Genomic DNA, 12,615 nt, shown 5'->3' with positions numbered 1-12,615 from the left:
ATGTATACCGAGCTAGCCCATGAGAAGGGTGTGCTCTTGGACCGTTGGTGCACCGCGGAACAGGTGGATGAGGATTATGGGCGTATCAGGGAGTTATTTTTGATTGAGGAATTAAAAGGGTGTGTTCCGGAGGAGATCTGGATGTATTTGAATGAGAAGCCGAATAAGTCCATCTCAGAAATTGCTAGGTTCACAGATGAATATGCCCTAACCCACAAGACAAAGTTTCCCTCGAATAAAAGTACCCCGAGAGACCGTGGGAACAACCGAAAAAGTCCTCTGGCTGAGGCAGAGGTCCCGCCGGGAGCTAGTGGCAAGGTTGAGGGGGAAAGGCCAGGCGGCCCGAGATTTCCGGGCTTGACCTGTTTTAATTGTGGGAAGGGAGGACATATTGCATCTAGGTGCTTTGCTCCGAGAAAGGAGCCAGAAAAAGGGAAAGCAGCGGTCCCTATCGAGTGTGCAGTGGTAATCAGAAAATCGGCAAGAGGGTCCCGGGTAAGCAGAGAGCGCGAGGGGTCTGAGATTTATCTGTCACACGGAACTGTGTCTGTGAGGGAGGGGGACCCACCAATTTCTGTACAGATTTGGAGAGACACGGGGGCGGAGCTATCATTAATTAGCCGTAACGTATTATAATTCGGACCTCAGACGGGTGAGGTAGCCCTGAGAGGAATAGGAAAATGGACAGAAATGGTGTCCTTACGTAGGGTCATTTTGGATTGTGAGCTGGTGTATGGATCATTTGAAATAGGGGTGCCATCAGAATTCCCGAGAACTGACGTGGATGTCCTCCTTGGGAACGATTTAGCCGGGGGTAGGATTTGGTCAGCCATGACTATGACCCGCCGACCGGTGCGTGTTGAGGCCCCGCCCATAGCGTCCCCGAGCTATCCTGCATGCGCGGTCACTCGCAGCCTGTCAAAAACGGCAGCTGAGAATGGGAGCAGTTTAAAATTGGCCAGTTTTGATTTGGCCGAGACGTCTTTACCGACCCTGTGCCATGAGGGTTTAGAGGGTGGTAAAACGAGGAATAGTAACATGAAAGGGGGTAAGGGAGAGGAGAGATAGATCTGCCCTTAGCGAAGAGAAAGGTCCTAGAGGTAGGAAATAAAGATGAGAAACGGAAAAAGCTGTTAAAAGGTCCAGAGTTGGACATGGATGATCTGTCGGGGGTGGCAGCCCTGTTTGAAGAAGTTGAGAGTTATCAAGGTGTTCCCGATAATGAGATGAAGGCAGTCCTAGATGAAAAGGATGCCACTACCTTGGAGAGGTCTGCTGGGTTGGCAGATGAGGTTGTTTCAGCCTGCGGGGTTGAGTTTACTCCGGAAGGGAGTTGCCCAGAGAGTAGCTGGGAGGAGCAAGGGAATTTGGAATTTGAAAAAGGTATGGGTATTGAACGCCGGAAGAGGTCAATGTCCCATTTGAGAGTGTCCAGGATGGGGATGCACGTGGTTCCGAACCTAGTCACGGAGCTCAGAAAAGTTCTGAGGTATCTGATTCAGCTGAACGAGACGGCCGTCCTTTTGGGTCAGATAGACTGGGTTCAGTGAAGACAGGGTTAACCCTGGTAATTGGGGGAAGGGAGGATTCCCAGGTGTTTGTACACGAAGGGGTGGTGAACCTTAAAGTGGAACTCGACGATGGAGGGATAAATATTATTATTGAAGGGAACGGAAAGTTTGTAGTTCCCAAATCGAATGAAAAAATTTTAAACCCGGCAGCTCGCTTACAGAGTAAGTCGAGAGCTGCCGGGGCCCCACACGCTATTGTTATTCAAGGATGTGGAGTGAACAGGCAGGACTTGACAGGCTGTCTGGGAAAAGCAGAATCGCTTGCAGATCTTAAATTGGAAACTAATAGTATGACGGGTCCTGAAGAGAAAAATAGCAACTTGCTTAAAACTGAAGAATTGGGTAGGAATGAATTAGGTCTGAGATCCGGTGTTGATACGATAACTCCTATGAATAAGGCGGACGGGAGTTTACCCCGCCAAACTACTCGAGTTCCTCCCGTCGAAACCCACGGGGGAAAAAGGTGATGGTTAATGGGGGCGCCATTTTAAATAGGAAACTGGCTGTACGGGATTTTGACAACGCATGTGAATAACAAAGACAACCCCCTTGGAACCTGCCTGTTAAGTTGAAATCTGATGCTACCAGCCTTTTGTCAGGTACAAGAGAAAAAAAACATTAAAGGAAGTGCCACTGTACTCATTACCTGTTTAGATGCTGAATTAAATGTATAACTGTATAGCTCTGTAGTGAAACGGAAAGCTTGTGTATTGTGTTAGATTCTAAAATCCAGTAAGACTCTGTATTACTTCGTTTCCACCACTGGTGAAAATGCTTTGAAGAAAGGGGGTGTTATGAATGTACCACAGCTCTGAGGGGCCGAAGGGTGCGGGACCAGCCCCCTCCTTCCGGAGAATCACAAGATCGCTATTAATTCGGGTCTTGGACCCAGGAAATGAGAGACAATGCAACGGATTTGACCATTGTTCTTCTTAGAGGCACCTGTGTGAATTGCAACTCTATAGTACGTGCCAGCTATCAGGGACATGGACACCCTCGGGCCATGTGGTGTGGGGATGGTATCGCCCTACCTTGATTGACATTTACAAATCTGCCAGCCATGATAAAAAGGAGACTGCAGGAGGCAGTACCCCAGCGACGCACCAGACGGAGACACCATCGCTCATCGCTCCCGTAAGGACGGGAAGCTGTTCGGGAGCCACGTGTGATTCGGTTCCCCTAGCTAGGGAATCAAGTGGCTGATAACCCCGAAACAGATTCCGAACTGACAACAGGGAACTCGAGTTCCCGATTCCACGATTTGAGTCCAACAGGCTGGCAAGTTTATTTTCTCTCTCCAACACGTGAGCCCCAGCAGTCTCTGAAAGGCTAAAAGCCTGCATGAACTTCAGAGACTTTGATATTTCCATCCGACGATAGTTTTACCCCTGGACAAACGATAGAGCTACTTTGTATTGTTGATTATTACTATACCAGTGCTTTAGATTGAGTATTGACGACATATATTATCTGAATGTTTGTATTAACCTTACTTTTGTGCCCCTTTATAAATAAAAACGTTTAAAAATGGTACCATCAGACTTCAGCGGACCTCTCTATCTTTGCTGGTAAGTGACCCAGTTATGGGGTTCATAACAACAGTAATAAAGTATACAGCTCCATCTTATTCTTCAATTTGATTATCTAGTGGCTTACCTGCATCTTAACCTCTAACTCTTGGTATCCATCTCCAAACTAAAACAAAAATCTGAAGGGTCTCGGCCTGAAACATTAACTGTTTATTCATTTCCACAGGTGCTGCCTGACCTGTCGAGATCTTCTAGCAATTTTTTGTGTGTGTGTGTTTCTCCAGCATCTGCAGACCATCTTGTGTTGTTTCTAAATCTAGTTCATGGTCCTTGGTGTGTTCTTTGGGGGGAGGGGGAGTTGGGGGAGAGCTGAAAATGGTGGGACTTGGTATTAATATGCATGCCTATTGGTAAGAACTTAACTGCAGGCTGCAAAGTTCACATAGGGAAAGATCTTCCCATACATAAGATCTTGAACAACACAGCTCCACTTTATTCTTAACTTCTGTCTGATTAAGTCACTTATTGCCATTCATCTACTTTAAAAACCAACTGCGTGGGAATCTTCTGCAGAAATTCCCATCTCATTGACAGATATTTATGGTCTCTTTAATTTGAAGGAAGTGTAAATTACTTGTCACAAGTCAAAAGCTGTCAACAATTAATCTATTCTGGAGATGGCAGCCTAGTGTAAAATACCTGTTAACTGTAAGAAAGCAATCTTTGCCTGAGTTGTTCAGTGATACTAATTATCAAGACAAAGGGAATGATTTTGTCTTTAACCACTGCCACATTTTGTACTGGTTATATGAATTCCAAATCCACCGCTGCAAAAAAAAAATTCATGACCTCTGTGGGTGATGATAGATAAATGCAACCTTGTCGTGGGGTTTGGAGGCTTTCATGCCTCAGTTATCTGGAGAGCTACGTTGGCTGGAGTCAGGGCCTTGCGCTTTGGCTCTTGGTAAGGTCGCCTGTGCCAAACAGGCCAATGCCTGTTTGATGCCTGACCAAGAGTGGCCCACCAGTCCTGCAGATTCAGGGGTTCAGCTCAGGAGGTCCAATCCTGACTGGTCAACAAGATACAATTGTTAGGGAAACGGCAATGAAGAATCCTTCTATACAGACAAGGATGGAGCACGTGCATTGCTGCCCTAAACAGCAGTGATGTAAGTACTGTGATTTCCAAAGTGAGATTAAGATTGTATGGGAATAGCTATACTTTCTGATGTGTGCTCTCAACTTTATACCCTTTTCCAGTGACTGGGGTAAATCCAGATTTTTTTGGCAATTTAACTGTAAAGTTGATTTTTAATTTGAATTTTAAATTTGGAGATGCAATGTGGAATAAGCCCTTCTCTCCCTTTGAGCTGTGCTGCCCAATAATCCACTGATTTAACCCTTACCTAATCACAGGACAAACTGCAATGACCAATTAACCTACAAATTGGTACATCTTTAGACTGTGGGAGGAAGCCAGAGTTTTCTCTCAGGGGATGCTGGAACTGACTTCTGAACTCCACCCTGAGCTGTAATAGTGTCACACTAGCTGCAACACTACCATGACACCCACCACTTGGTCACCTGCCTACAGGAAAGATGTAAATAAGATTCAGAGGGTGCGGAGCAACTTTAAATGATGTTGCTGGGACCTGAGGACTAGATTGAATAGGTTATGATCTTATTCCCTAGAACATAGGGAGTTTTGATAGAGGCTTGGAAAATTGAGGGGTATAGAGAGGGTACATGCATGCAGGCTTGAGATTAGATGAGACTACAACTAGAGACATTGGTTAAGAGGATGAAAGGTGAAATTTTTAAGGAACATGAGAGGGAACTTCTTCACTCAGGTTGGTGAGAATGCCAGTGAATGAGGTCGATTCAATAGAGTATATATTTAGCTAGCTAAGGTACCTAAAATTTTACACAGTACTATAGTAATTTTATTTATTCCACTTTATTGCTGTTGCAAAAAAATTTCTTGACCTATGTGGGTGATGATAAACATGATTCTGATGTGGGTCTATGTGGATTGAGTTGGAAGGAGACAGGGAGAAGGGAATTATAGTTGGGAAAATGAGAAGGAAGAAGCGAGGGAGTAGGAAGCACCAGAGAGACATTTGGTTATGGATCCCGCAACCCTCCTGGGTCGTAGGGGAACTGTACCAGTTGCCTCCATCTCATGGTTGTGGGTGAGTGCCTGCGTTGCGGCAAAGTTCTCTCCAGTCCACTCTTCAATGTTGTCAGCCAATTTCTTCCTCTGACTGCCCCTTTTTCTTTTCCCCTGCACTGTTCCCTGAGGAATGGTCTTTGAGAATCCATTTGACCTTGTTATGTGGCTATACTATCTCAGTTTCCTATTCTTTACTGTGGATAGTAGATCTTTGTAGTGTCTCATGTGCTGGGTGATGGTTCTGTATAGGAGATGCCAAGAAGCCTTCTGAAGCATCTCGTCTCTGCTGCCTGGATCTTTTGCAGTTCTGCTGCCAAAAGCCCGTGATTGGGAGGTGTACAAGAAGATGGAGAGTGCAAGTGCATGCAGGAGTTTCAACTTGGATCTGGGCGTGATGTTATTGTCTCCCCAGACTAGTTTAGCCAGTGTTGCTGTTGTTTGGGCTGTCCTCAAGTCCTTAATCCTTAGTTGATGATGGCACCAAGATACTTGAACTGCTTGACAGTCTCTAGTTCTTGGCCACTGGCAGTGATTTTTGTTGCGATCAGCTCCTCACTGTTTCTCATTAGCTTGGTTTTCTCTGTGCTGATCTCCATGCCATTATCTGGTAAATGTATCATCCAGACGGTTCACAAGGCAGACCCATTCATCACTTCCTGCTATACCATCAATGTCATCAATGAACCTGAGGTTGGAAGAAGTATCTCCCAGTAGCCACCCAGTTTAATTCCACTTCCCATTTTCATTCTGATATGTCAATCCATGGCCTCCACTGCTGTCACAAGGAGGCCACACTCAGGTTGGAGAAACAACACCTTGTTTTCTGTCTGAATAGCTTCCAGCCTGATGGCATGAACATAGATTTCTTGAACTTCCAGTAATGTCCCCCACCCACCATTTACCATTCCCCATCCCTTTTATCTCCTTGCCTGCCTCTGGTGTTCTTCCCCCACCCCCAACACTTTCTTCCATGGCCTTCAGTCTTCCCTGTTCTCCAGCTCTGTATCTGAGATTGGTTATGATCTGTCCTCTGCTGGCTGTGCTCATATGGTCTTTTGGGGTAACTGCCATTATTTGCTCCAGGAAAATGGTGATAAACATGGGTGAAAGGAAGCAGCCTTTTTGGACTCCAACTGATGTATGGAACCACTCTCCACTTGTGCCTTGAACAAGTACTGCACTGCTAGCTTTCGTGTAGAGCTGCTTGATAGTTTTGAATCTCTTCATTGTGGCCCAGAGGCCACATCCTATCGAATGCCACATTGAAGTCTATGAACATGTGGAAGATGTCCTGTTGGTTGTATCTCTCACACAATACTTGGAGGTTGAATATCTGTTCTGTTGTAGCCAGCCTGCTCTTCTGCAATTATTTCTTCTGACTGTGGTTTTGGTCTATTCAAGATTACCTTTAACATCACTTTGCTTACATCGCTGCTAAGACTTTTGGTTCTATAATTCTGGCACTGCTGTAAGTTGCCTTTCTTGGGGAGTGGTGAGTGATTTTTATCCAGGGTGTTGACCATTCCCCAGTCTGCCAAATTTTGTTGCAGATATTGATGAGGATGTTTATCACTGCCTCTGTTTTATCAGCTCAACCAGGATGTTGTCTATTCCTGCAGCTTTCCCATTCTTCAGCAATCTTATGGCTATTTCTACTTTTACATGCAGAATTGGACGAATCCTGGCTTGCGAGTACAGTGGGGTCTCCTTGTGACGGTTGTAAAGATCTGAACAACACTCAGTCCATCTGTCAAGAATGTCTTCATCTTCTGTCAGGCAGCTTCCTCCTTTGCCTTGGATGGTGCTGACTCGTAACCATCTTTGATTAGTGAGATCCTTCATGATTTGAAAAGCTCAGAATGATTGTACAATCTGAAGAACCACTCCATTGCCAAATCCTTCAAAGCTCTAGTTGGTGGAAGGCTTGCACCATAGCTGATGCTTGTCAAAGATGCTGACACTTTGACCATTAAGTTCAATTAAGTGATGACAAACAGCCGATGAGATACTTGGGGAAAGCACCACTGGAAAACCCAATCCTGGGTAACAGGAGATCCTGGAAATGTGTGACATTAAACACCTGAAGAAAACCAAGAACACAGCAGGGACTGAAACGTACAGAAAGATCAGGGAAAACATGATCAAGGCCAAGGAAGAACAGATTGAGAGAGCCTGAATAAGAACAAGAGCAGGCGAGAGGTTCTGAAATGATTGCTAAACCAATTGTCTGGAATCAGTCGACCTTGCCTGGTGTCTCAGGGCTGGGTGTATCTGTACCTGCACCATCATTGCGCTCCCCCCTCCTCTCCCTGGCACCCCTCCGCCTCTGTCCCACACCCCTCCTGTGGCACTCCACGTTGATAAATATAGTTCTGTGCAAAAGTCTTGAGCTCCCTAGCTGTGTGTGCCTAAGACTTGCACAGTCCTGTATAGTTTGTAAGAAGAAATATATATCCTTGTTATATCCAGCCTGCCTCAAGTCATGTGCATAAATCAGTTTGATAAAGGTATTTATTATTGCGGTTGAAATTGTGATGGCAGGTGACTATTTTATTGTACAGATGAAGAACATACATCTTGCCTTTCCATTGCACTACATGTGACTCTAAAAACCACATAATTTAAAACTTAAGAGGATGTTGCCTCTCAGTGCAGATATTAACCTTTACAAATAGTCATTATTATTAAAACTGGACCACCTTGCTCTGGTAATGCATAACCTGTGGAACTCAGCAAGTTAGGCAATATCGATAGAGGGGAATAAATAGTTAAGCATTTTGTGTGCATTGTTCAAGTGTTCGGCAGAATTGATAGTGTTTACACCTTATTCTGGCAAAGTACCCTGGTGAATTCCAAACCTGGAGGCAAGAGTTCAACTGGCTGGCAGCTGAAAGACTATGTTAAGATTGGTCCTGGTGCCATTTACTAATGGGATATGTGCAGAAGAATATCTTGAGGTTTTGTGGAGAGATGTGGGGAAGATGTAGAAGACAACCTGAATATATTGTAGATGCTCTCTTTGATAAAGAATGAGTTGCTTGTTGACCATAAATATCTGCAAAAGGCTATGGATTTGTCCCTTTGTTGTATGGTCTCTGGAGCTTTTGGCCTTTATTCGGATCCCAGTCATGGTAAACACAGACTAGAGATGGAAAAAGAGTACAGTTTTGCTGAGATGCCTGGTGTTCTTCCTAGTAGTACGAAACCTTTGCCTACTGTGAATATACTAAGGCTTTATTTAATTAGGGGTTTCAAGGAGCTTTAGTTTGTCACCAAAGGTGCTTGCAAACTTCTACAGGTGTACAGTGGAGGACGTCCTAACAGGCTGCATCACCATCTGGTATGGTGGGGCTACTGCTCAGGATCGAAATGGGTTGCAGAGAGTTGTGCATTTAGTCAGCTTCATCGTGAGCTCTAGCCTCCTTGGTATCCAGGGCATCTTCCAGGAACGGATGCTTCAAAAAGGTGCTGTCCTTCATTAAGGAGCCCAGTATACCCAGGTTATGCATTGTTCTCATTGATACCATCAGGAAGGAAGTACACAAGCCTGAAGGCACCCACTCAACAATCCAGGCAACAACAACACAAAATGCTGGTGGAACACAGCAGGCCAGGCCATCTATAGGGAGAAGCGCTGTCCACGTTTTGGGCTGAGACCCTTCGTCAGGACTAACCGAAAGGAAAGATAGTAAGAGAACAATCCAGGAATGGCTTCTTCCCCTCTGCCATCTGATTTCTGAATGGACATTGAACCCATGACCACTACCTCATTTTTTTTATTTTTGCACTAATTATATTTACATATATTTATCTTGATATGAGCTTGATATAATGACTTGCTTTAGCCAGATAAATGGTGTGACATAGGTTGATCCTTGCTTATCTTTGTGATATTTTTCCCAAATGAGATGCTTCAAAAGTCACATCCACACCAGAAAACAGTTTTTGTGATGGGAGATTACAAGTTCCTGTGGAGTGATGAATGATTTGGAATAAATGGCCTCTCTTGTCTGTACTTTGGAGATGTAAAGGAATTTTTGCTGGAAGAGGAGCTTTGAATATCCCTCAGCATTCACTCCAGGAGGGAGTAATGTTATTCATTGGGAACTGGCTGGGACTAATTAAGAATGATGGATTACCATCTTGGTGACAATTCTGACAACAGCAGCAACTGTTAACGGGTGAAAAGGAAAGCAACAGTTGGCATTTTATCAAACTGTCAGTTATACTCATTTCCTTTGTTGTGCAGTTTCATTACTGAACTTCCCAACCCAGTGGAAGAATGATCTTAAACTTGGCAAATTCTAAAACATGAAACAAAGTGAAAATGCAGGAGAAATTCAATTCAGACAGTACTTTAAAAGGAAATGGGAATAACATTTCAAAACTGATTATGTGCTAAGAATTAGTGGAACTCATTTCCATTGCAGCTATTCAGCCTGGTTCACCAATTGATCATAATAATCTGATATTAACCTGTATTTTATATTCTTGTCTAACAGTGAAATTTCAACTGTTCAAGTCAATCAATCTATGTTGATCTTGAAATATTAAAAGAATCTATTGAAAGACTTGCTAGAGAGAATTTAAACTCTTGAGTGTATAACTCTGAGCATTTTTAATTGGTGATCCCCTATGTTTAAATTCTCCAAAAGGATGCATCTCTACTTTAAAATTCTTCAAAAGGAGATCCACTTGATGGAGACTTGAGGATCTTGTTAGTCATCAACCTAACTTTTTAACCTGTCACAAACGTTTCCTGATTCTTTGTATTTCTTGCTCTTAATTTAAGAATGCATTATCTTGTTTTGCAACAGTGCACATTGTACACATGCTAACTGACAGTCTGGGTCAAATAATCCATAATTCACTCTGGTGTGTTAACTGATTTTGTATTATAAACATACCTGGATTCTAACAAAGGGTGTAAGGGTCTGAGATAGTGTTTCTCTCTCCACCTTTGCTACTTGGCCTGCTGTATTTCTGGCATCTTCCATTTTCATTTTGGATTTCTTGTATCTGCAGTTTTGAGTTTCGTTAGCTGGTTTTCTGGATGGTGTAGAGGTATCACAACAGGCTTCAATATCTGGATTAAAAAAGGCAATTTAGTGAAGATTCTTCCATAAGTTAATCATTAATGTTTAGCCCCGATGAAGGATCTCAGCCTGAAACTTCAACTGTTCACTCTTTTCCATAGATGCTGCCTGGTCGCTGCATTCCTCCAGCATTTTGTGTGTTGCTTGGATTTCCAGTATCTGCTGATTTTCTTGTTTGTGATTTCTTAATGCTGTTTAAATGTGCATATATAAATATTGCATAAAATTTGAATGAAGCTTGTCTATGGACCCTTAACTGTAAGCCTATATATAATTTCCTGACAGAATGAATGACCAGCTATTAAGAAAAAAAAACTGAAGGTTATGGGCTGTGCTGGAGGGTCAGGTGAGATTGATCGTGGAGTAGTTTTATAAAGGTTAGCAGTGTTATGGGCTGAAGGACCTGTGCTGTGTTGTACTCTATGAATTATTTGATTACTAATGCTATACGTACTTGGAATTTGTGCCCTTGGTCAGTGATTTTTTTAAAATATTATTTTGTTTTTTTGTTTTAGGTTTTGAATGATCCTAAAAGGCCACAAGGAAAAGGAAACTACTGGACAGTCGATGTTACTCGCATCCCACCTGAAGCATTAAAAAGGCAAAACACCTCTGTCTCAAGACAGGATGGGAAGAGCTTTGCAGCTAATTCTACTGCATATATCCAGGGTGGGATTTTGGGTCTTGCATCTTCTGATGAAAGCAGCAAATTGGAACAAGTGTTGGAAGCTCCTGGCCCTTCAACTGCATTTCCACAGCATGGTGACAGCAGGCTAGAGAATTCCTTCTCCATTGAAACATTGTGGAACAGTTTGGAAGCTTCTGCATCTGAAAAGGACAAGAGCTACTCTGGGCCCTCTGGATACTGCCCAGAAAGGTCCTCAAATGAAGATCCTACCCAACAGAGATTGGAATTGAACTCCTGGCATCGTCAACCGGTCGTGTCTGAGAATGCTCAGTGCTCCTTATCACTCTCTTCCTCACCAAGGGCCAATCACAGTGTCCAGTTTCACTCACCCTTAAGCACTTCGACTTCCAGTCCTTCCTCCATTGAGGATGACTCCAATATTTCCCAACAAGAATCCCCAAGTAGACAAGAATCAAAGCGCCCAAGATTATCTGTGGGGTATGGCACATCCACTCCTGTTTACTTCTGGGACAATCCTTGCTCCAGCTATTCAGAGTCAGCGCTTTCAGTAAGGCCCTATATGTACTGGGAGTTACCAACTTCTTACACTAAATATACCCCTCCAAATGTAACACTGCCACCCAGCATGAGTTTGCCGTATTCCACATTCTTCCCGTACAATAATCCATCAGGCTTATTGCTCTATCCATACAGGCCAACCCAATTCTTAAGCAGGCCGAACTGGCCTTTTCTCCCTGGTCCATGTTCTGTGCCATCGTTGCGACCATCACCTGTGTTGGATTTGGACAGAATGCTTCAAGTTGTCCCACCAAATAAAAGTGTCTTTGATGTCATGTTCTGTCCTGCTGGTGCTATTGGCTCTGCAGTGCCACCTGGTGCCACCAGTCTAATGAGAGCTCGATACATGCCATTTGATTACTGAGAACCTTGTCTGTATTGAGGGCAAGTTGTGTGAAAACTTTTATATTTAAAAAAAAATATATATCAAGTTTTTAAAGTGTTTTTATGAAATTCTAGCACATAGAGCATTGACTCTAATGTTGCTGTTAAAACTTTTAAAATAAAATTATGTGAATTCTTGGAAAATTACTGGAAATCTTTTGGAATTGGAGATTAGGAATGCAAGTTGTAAGATTTTTGTCCTCCAACTCTGTCAGAAGGCTGCCAATGTATAGACACGTTGAATAAAACGTTTGTATTTACTTGTACCCTACCTGGTGTACTCTTGCCCTTGGGAAGATCTGCTGATCAGATGGCGCACACTGGACAATGATATTCTACATTTATCCCCGAACTCTGCGTGTGGCTGAGGCTGGAGGAAATATTAAAGGGTGGAACATGCCTGTTACGCTAAGTGGCATCCGGTAGTCATTAGTGTTTGTGTGTGAATGACGATCACACTGGGACTGGAGGGCATCTGTTGACCAATGATCTGCACGTAACTGAAGCCTAGCAATGAATCTACAGCATACAGATCGATATTGGAAGGATAATTCATCTGACTGGATTAAAGTGCTGATGCTACCCCAGAAAATGAGCGTCAATTTTTATTGGCATCAGTAGATGTGATGGTCAAATTACTCGGTGAGAGATAGGC

General features: G+C 43.4%; 1 protein-coding gene across 1 annotated transcript in view; it reads left to right on the top strand.

The window, feature by feature from the left end:
* Positions 1-11,940, top strand: part of foxh1 (forkhead box H1) — a 30,231-nt gene extending 18,291 nt beyond the window's left edge. The window contains exon 3 of the mRNA XM_073066326.1: positions 10,885-11,940. Within this exon, the coding sequence (XP_072922427.1) occupies positions 10,885-11,940 (1,056 nt within the window). The remainder of the gene's footprint in view (positions 1-10,884) is intronic.
* The last annotated feature ends 675 nt before the right edge of the window (positions 11,941-12,615 follow it).

This window comes from Hemitrygon akajei, chromosome 1 (genome assembly GCF_048418815.1).
Source record: "Hemitrygon akajei chromosome 1, sHemAka1.3, whole genome shotgun sequence".
In the NCBI taxonomy this organism is placed as follows: Eukaryota; Metazoa; Chordata; class Chondrichthyes; order Myliobatiformes; family Dasyatidae; genus Hemitrygon; species Hemitrygon akajei.
Note: the sequence above shows the minus strand (reverse complement) of the source record. Positions and strands in the feature narration are given on the sequence as shown.